At 46.3% G+C, this 8,169-nt stretch overlaps 1 protein-coding gene across 2 annotated transcripts; it reads left to right on the top strand.

Annotated features, from left to right (window-relative positions):
* The first annotated feature begins 2,748 nt into the window (after positions 1-2,748).
* Positions 2,749-7,289, top strand: LOC140418301 (uncharacterized). 2 transcript variants are annotated; one of them, XM_072501769.1, is made up of 2 exons: positions 2,749-2,911; positions 3,540-7,289. In XM_072501769.1, the coding sequence occupies exon 2, from the start codon at positions 3,980-3,982 to the stop codon at positions 4,949-4,951; it is 972 nt and encodes a 323-aa protein (XP_072357870.1). In that variant the 5' UTR covers positions 2,749-2,911; positions 3,540-3,979; the 3' UTR covers positions 4,952-7,289. The 2 variants fall into 2 exon arrangements, with proteins under 2 accessions (XP_072357870.1, XP_072357869.1); XM_072501768.1 differs by having other exon boundaries at positions 2,749-3,184.
* Positions 7,290-8,169: the final 880 nt, after the last annotated feature.

Genomic DNA, 8,169 nt, shown 5'->3' with positions numbered 1-8,169 from the left:
TCCCACAAGTCCCGAAAGACATGCTTGGTAGGTGAATTGGACATTCTGAATTCTCCCGCAGTGTACCCGAACAGGCGCCGGAGTGTGACGACTAGGGGCTTTTCGAAATAACTTTATTGCAGTGTTAATGTAAGCCTAATTGTGACACTAATAATGATTATTATTAGATTATCATTGATGCCAGTTTGGGTTCTGGCAGGTTCACTTAGCTCCTGATCTCATTACAGCCTTGGTTCAAACATGGTCAAAAGAGCTGAACTCCAAAGGTAATCTGAGAGTAACTGTTATTTAAACCAAGCCAGCATTTAACCAAGTATTGCATCAGGGAATCCGAGCAAAACTGGTGTCAATGGGAATCGGGGGAAACTCCGCTGGTCATAACTTGCACAAAGGAAGTTGGTTGTGTTTGTTGAATGTCAATTATCTCAGTTCCAGGACATCACTGCAGGAGTTTCTCATGGCAGAGTCCTAGGCCCAACATCTTTATCAATGACCTGCCTTCCCTCATAACGTCAGAATTGGGGATGTTAACACTGCCTCTCACGGTGCCAAGGTCCCAAGTTCGATCCCGGCCCTGGGTCACTGTTTGTGTGGAGTTTGCACATTCTCCCAAAATTTTCTGTGGGTTTCACCCCCACAACCCAAAAGATGTGCAGGCTAGGTGGATTGGCCACAAAAAATGGCCCATTAATTGGAAAAAATTAATTGGGTACTCTAAATTATTTTTTTTAAAAAGAATTGGGGATGTTTGCAGGTGACTAAACAATGTTCAGCACCATTCACGGCTCCTCAGACACTGATGCAGTCTGTTGAATTCGCGGACAGCAGGACACAGCGATGATAGGTAGAAAGTAATGAATAAGGTTTATTATGATACAAATCCAAACTCCTCAACTCCGCAACACAGGGCTAAATAGCTGGCTTTGAAAGCAGACCAAGGCAGGCCAGCAGCACGGTTCGATTCCCGTAACAGCCTCCCCGAACAGGCGCCGGAATGTGGCGACTAGGGGCTTTTCACAGTAACTTCATTTTGAAGCCGACTTGTGACAATAAGCAATTGTTAAGAGGAAGCCCTGCTCCCTTAAAGGGGCAGTTCCTATTCTGGGGAGGTAATGGGAAATTGTATGGTCCTGTCCCGGGACCTCCATTGGGGTTATAACACAATCCATGTCCAAATGCAGCAAGACCTGGGCAATAGCCAGGCTTGAGCTGACAAGTGGCAAGTTACTTTCACACCACACAAGTGCCAGGCATTGACCGTCTCTAACAAGAGAGGATCTAATGATTGACCCTTAACATTCAATGGCATTACCATCGCTAAACCTCCCACAATCAACATCCTGGGGGTTAGCACTGACCAGAAAATGAACTGGACTAGCCATATAAATATTGTGGCTACCAGAGCAGGTCGGAGGCCAGCAATCCTGTGGCACGCAACTCAACCCCAGGCTCAGCAAAGCCAGTCCACCATCTGCAAGACCCAGGTCAGGAGCATGATGGAATATTCCCCACTTGCTTGGATGAGTGCAGCTCCAACAACATTCAAGAAGCTTGACAACATCCAGAAAAAACAAGCCCATTTGATTGGCACCCCATCCACAAACATTCAATCTCGCTACACTGGCGAACAGTAGCAGCATTGTGTACCAGCTACAAGATGCACGATAACTCACCCAGGTTCATTTAGGCAGCACCTTCCAAACTCATAACCTCTGCCATCCAGAAAGACAAGAGCAGCAGATACATTGACGCACCATCACCTGGAGGTTCCCCTCCAAGATACTCCTGACCTGGAAATATATTAATGTTCCTTCACTGTCGCTGGGTCAAAATCCTGGATGCAGCCTCATCCTCAAGTTACCGAACAGACTTTCTCCTCTCAATATAGAGCAGCAGGATTGGACTGTGGTTTGTTTATTGCTCATCTTCAGGTAATACAGTTTCGGAGTGATTTAAATTTAAAACAAGCTTTTCAGACATGATGGTCTATTCATACATAAATTAGATGCTATAATGCTATAGGGCACAAACTGCATCCAAATAGGGCTGATTTACATCAGAAATAAATATTGGAATGAACATGGGTCCGGCATGGATGTGATTAACAGCAGCAATAACTGCAGAATCAAAAACAGTTAGGTGGGGTTACAGGAATAGGGTGGAGGCATGAGCTTAAGTAGGTGTTCTTTCCAAGGGCTGGTGCAGACTCAATGGGCCGAATGGCCTTCGGCACTGTAACTTCTATGATATGATATGATGATAAGGTGGAGTTGAACTCGTGTCTCTAGCGCACCATGCCACCCCACATCTGTGGACACTAAGTGGCAATTTAGCATAGCCGATCCACTTAACCTGCACATATTTGGATTGTGGGAGCAAACCAGAGCACCTAGAGGAAACGCACCCAGACGTGGGGAGAAAGTGTAAACAATCTCCCAAGGCTGGAATTGAACTTGAGTCTCTGATGCTGTGCCACCGAAGTACTTCACTCAGCCACCCCACATTTTGAGTTTACATTTGACTGGAGCTATTGGATTCTGCTGTCGTGTTGGAAAACTTTAGGGCATTTGAAATTCTCCACCAATTCCTACTCCATCTTTCTAATGGATAATGAAGGGTCTGTGCACATTGCCCCCCAATATCCACATCACAGCAAAAAAGATCACGAGTCACTAATTAGGATTTTCGATGGGGTTGTATTTACCCAGCATTCCCGCGGTAATGAATGTCCCCCATTCACATCAGAGGAATATGCTGCGCAGGTGCAGTAGTGACCAGTATGGGAGCATGCGCAGAGCGAGTAATGGGATGAGGAGAGTCGCTCATTTGTCGCCTCTGCAGCGGGAAGGATGCGGAAACTCTGACGGAACGATGGAGCCGGATCTGGAGAGGGAGGGTTTCTAAACACCTGGTGAGGGCCTCAAATCCAGAATCAGACTCTGCAAGTCCCGCGATTCCAGCTCCGGGTCTTTATTTCCCCCAGACCGGGACAACACGTTTTAAAATCAATGCCCCGCTCTCGGGCTGCACCGGATATTCGCCGCCCAGAGGAGTCTTTGGGCCATATATTTATATCCAGTGAGAGGTCGCAGTCTCCGTCTCGTTACCTGAAGGAACTGCTTCGCCATTTGGTTTGCACTACAACCCCACGCTCCCAATCACTGCCCAGTGTGGAGGGGGCTGGGTAAGTCAGAGGGTCTGCTCCTGGACCTGGTTAAAGCAGCAGCCTGTAGATCGGCAGGGGGTAACTCCGGCTGTCGGCCCCTGTTCTCTGGTCTTGTCGGTCCCTGGGTTGTCCTGGAGAGGGAGGGTGCGGTGTCTACCGGAACACTTGAGACCTTCCACACTGGCGGCCACCTCAGGGTGCAGAATGTCCCATAGACACTGGAAACAACATTCTGGTGTAGTTGAGAAGGAGGTTTGATTGGACCACAAGTTTGGGGAAACAAGAGAAAAAACCCATAGAAACTGGAATTGTCTGTTCTGAATTTCTATCCTGTACTAATGGTAACACTGACACTGTCAATGTCTTTTACAAGGTACAAGAGGACGTTGATTTGCAGATGGGGTACTCAGACCAAACATCACATCAAGATCTGACAGAGTCACTTAATTCATCAGGACCTGAATATCATCGGTCCTTGAATGTGGAAGGAGAAATGTTTGTTGGTTCTGTCAGTGGGAAAAAATTTCAAACATCAGTGTGACTGGAAAAGCACCGAGACCCACACCCGAGTGAGAGTGTTCCAGTGAACTGACTGTGGAAACATCAGTGTGACTGGAAAAGCCCCGAGACCCACACAACACACACCCGAGTGAGAGTGTTCCAGTGAACTGACTGTGGAAAGACTTTAACCAGTTACACAGCCTGAAAAAACAGCACATCATTCATAACGGGGAGAAACTGTACACGTGTTCGGTGTGTGGACGAGGTTTCCATTGATCATCCAGTCTGGAGAGACACCAGGACTCAGACACAATGGAGAAACCGTGGAAATGTGGGGACTGTGGGAAGGGATTCAATTACCCATCCCTGCTGGAAATGCATCGACGCAGTCACACTGGAGAGAGGCCATTCACCTGCTCTGTGTGTGGTAAGGGATTCATTCAGTCATCCCACCTGCTGACACATCAGCAAGTTCACATTGATGAGAGGCTGTTTAACCAGTCAGACTGTGATAACTCTAAAAGCTCCGAGGACCTGGTCAAGCACCAGGTTGTTCGCACTGAGAGACAGTTCAGTTGCTCTCACTGTGGGAAGCTATTCAAACGATCACAGAATCTCATTGAACACGAACGCACTCACACTGGGGAGAGACCATTCACCTGCTCTGTGTGTGGGAAAGGATTCACACGATCATCCCACCTCGCTACTCACAGATTGGTTCACAGTGATAACAGACCTTTCAAATGTACTGAATGCGAGAAGAGTTATAAAACCACAAGTGATCTGCTGATACACCAGCGGGTTCACAACGAGGAGAGGCCGTTCAGATGTACAGTGTGTGGGAAGGGATTTACTCAGTTATCTGGCCTCCAGAAACACCAGCGAGTTCACACTGGGGAGAGGTCATTCACCTGCTCCTTATGTGGAAAGGGATTCATTTATTTAACCAGCCTCCGATCACACCAACTTGTTCACTCAGATAAGAAACCTTTCAAATGTTCTGAATGTGAGAAGAGCTTTAAAACCACAAGTGTTCTGCTGAGACATCAGCGGGTTCACACTGGGGAGAGGCCATTCACCTGCTCTGACTGTGGGAAGGGATTCACTCGCTCATCCCATCTGCTGACACATCAGCACACGCACACCGGGGAGAGACCGTTCACCTTCTCTGAGTATGAGAAGGGATTTACTCGGACAGCTCATCTGACACAGCAACAGGTTGATAAATGTCTGCAGGGTTTGGATTCTGCTGTTATTGCTGCTGTTAATCACATCCAGCACTGAACCATGTTCATTCTGACTGTTGGAGTTTGTTTTTGCTGATGTTAGTAATCCGTATAACTGGACTGGAGTTTAATCTTCTGAATATATGTCAAGTGAACTAATATTGTTTCAGACACACTATTGAAACCTTCATTTCACCAGGATAAGAAGAGATTAATTGGTGTCCTGTTACTGGCTGCTGCATTTTTGTGACCTTTCCTCCTTTCTAACTCGGGATTATTTCAGTTCTCACACCTTCAGTTACTCTCACAGCCAAGGCCCAGCTCCCCATCACTTCCAATGTGTCTGAGTGAGCTTTGGCATCCAGGGGAGGTATTGGTAACAAACCCAGGATCACTAAACACAAAACCCAGTCATTTGTACTGGGGATCTGGTCAAGCACCAGGTTGTTCGGACTGAGGGGCAGTTAAGTTGTTCTCACTGTGGGAAGCTGTTTAAACGATCACAGAATCTCATTGAACATGAACGCACTCACACTGGGATGAGTCACATGAAGGTGGTCAGTACAAATGATACAAGGACATCCAAAAAAAGGATCCTTACAAACTTCTGCTCTGCGGACCACCTAGAATCATATCATATCTCTGGGAAAAGACTGCAGTCGACCAGCCCGTATGGAGGCAGCACTGAAATTAGTTCAGCTTATTTCAATTTGTGCTGATGTGCTTGTCTCCCAATCACTGAGGACAGTGATGTTTGTGGAGCCTCCTCCTCCTGTGATTTGTTTAATTATTCACCACCACGGAGATGTAGCAGGACTGCAGCTTTGATCTGAACCGCTGTGTGTGAGATCGCTTAACCCTGCTGAGAGCATGCTGCTTCTGCTGTTTAACACGTTTATAGTCTCCTGTTATAGGGTCACCAGATTGGAATCTGTTTCAGGGAAACCTGGTGCTGCTCCTGACATGTTCCCTCCACTCCATGTTGAACCAGGGTTGGTCCCTTGGCTTGATGGTAATGGTAGAGTGAGGGATATGCTGGCGTATGAGCTTACAGATTGTGTTTAAGTATTGTGCTGCTGGTGGCTCACAGCACCTCATGAATGCCCAGTTTCGATCTAGATCTGTCCTGAATCTATCCCGTTTAGCACAGTGATGGACAGGACAATGGAGGCTATATTTTATATTCCAGCCCCCTTACAGAAAAGCCTTCCTAATTACTTGCCGTTCCTGCATGTTACCTTTCTGGGATTATTTTAGGACACCCAGTCCACTCTGTCCAGCAGCATTCTGCACTCTCTCCATTTAAATAATGTTCTGGTTTTTCTATTGCTGTCAAATGGGCATCCTCACATTTTCCCACATTTACTCCATTTGCTAAAGTTAATGTCCACTCACTTGAACATATCTGACCCTTTTCAGACTCTTTGTATCCTCCTTAAACAACTTGCCTTCCTACCTATCCCTGAATCAACAAGTTTGGCAGAAACACAATTGGTTCTTTCATTCACATCATTGATATAGGTTGGAAATAGTTGAGGCCCCGGCACTGATCCCTGCAACACTCCATTAGGTACAGTTTGCTAACCTGAAAATAGACAAGGATGCGCAGTGGTCCCAATATAATCATGGACAGATGAATCAGCGACCGGTAGGTTGGTGAGGATGAGGTCGAGTGTGCTTATCCTTCTTGGTTCCCTCACTACCTGCCGCATGCCCAGTCCGGCAGCGAGAGCTCCTTCAGGACTCAGACAGCTCAGTGGTGGTACCAAGCGAGTCTTGGTGATGGGCATTCCCCCACCCACAGTACCTTGAATGCCCACCCCATCCCTCCCCTCACCTCCTCAGTGCTTATTCCAAGTAATGTTCAACCTGGAGGAGTATTGATTCGGTGGCTGAAGGAGGGCAGTAATCGGCATGAGATTTCCTTGCCCATGTTTGACCCGACACCATGAGATTTCATGGGGCTCAGCATCAATGTTGAGGACACCCTGACGAATGTGATATAAAATAGTTACTTTAGAGATATTAGTCAATGTAATGTAGAGGTAGGCCAGTCTAATTCTGGTGAGTTCACAGACAAAGGATTTCAGACCGCATGGCAAAGCAAAGGAAGAGGTGTGTCCACCAAAGGAGGAGAAAAGGATGCTGGGTAATAGGGGCCAGAGGAAGGGATTGGAAGTGAACCAATCAGAATGTCTGACCAGGTCAGGAGGGGTATAGGATGACCTATGGGAATCGTGTATGTGTAACTTGATACCATTTGAATTGATTTGCAGAGATCCCTTTGTCTCTTTGTTCATTCGCTTTCCGGGGTGTAGGAGACTGGATGTGTCTTATGCCTCTGAGATGAATCAGGCTTGCAAGCCAAATAAAATAACTAATGCTATACCTGCAAATCCATCTCGACTTTTATTGAGGCCAGACTGACGGGTAAAGAAATTTGGGATTTGTCATTTGGTGCCGAAAACCCGGGATTTCTCAAGACGGTTCTGACCAACTGCGAAATCAGAATTAGACTGATTATGAACAGGGAGAGTGGGAAGAAGGGGCCCACAATGTATAGCTGGAAAATCACCGCGCATTGCTTTTTCCCCTCTTCTTATCGTCTGATTAGTCTGGCCACTCGCAGTTGGTCCGGAAAGATTGTCTCGACGAAATCAAAGGTCAGTCTGGGAATTAGCAAATTAAACTGATGGGATATCATAATTGATAGTTCAGTTTTGGGTTAATTGTGTTGTTGACGACTGATGTGATTTCAGCAGATGAGGGGTCAGTTAAATAAGTGTTTTTAAATCTGAAGATGGTTCAACTCCATGTGTGAGTTCTGATTCAGCTAAGGTTAGGTTATGGGTTGATGTGACATCTAAAAAAGATGGTTCAACTCCATGTGTGAGTGTTTTCAATCTATAGTTGATTAAGCTAAAATTGTACCCTTGGACTGTGGTGGCGAAGGGCGCAGTTCTGAGGACTAGTTGAGATTGTGGGGAATGCTGCATATTGGTTGAAGCAGAAGTCTCTCAAAGGGTTGCAGAAGTCTCTCAAAGGGTTAACAGCAGCAGCCAAAGTTAAAGACGACAGACAGTGCTTCTCACTCAGGCCTTGAGATAACAGCAGCAGCCTGTAGTGTAATCGGATACCTTTCCTTTGAGTCAGTGAACTCCAGCAAAGTTACGTTTTGAATTAATTAAAGGAAACCAGTGGGTTTCTCCACCTCTTTGATAAAAGTTATTATTTTCGAAAGCAATTGATTGAAATTGCCAGAATCTTAAGTTTTAC

This window comes from Scyliorhinus torazame, chromosome 5, assembly GCF_047496885.1.
Source record: "Scyliorhinus torazame isolate Kashiwa2021f chromosome 5, sScyTor2.1, whole genome shotgun sequence".
Lineage (NCBI taxonomy): Eukaryota > Metazoa > Chordata > Chondrichthyes > Carcharhiniformes > Scyliorhinidae > Scyliorhinus > Scyliorhinus torazame.
Note: the sequence above shows the minus strand (reverse complement) of the source record. Positions and strands in the feature narration are given on the sequence as shown.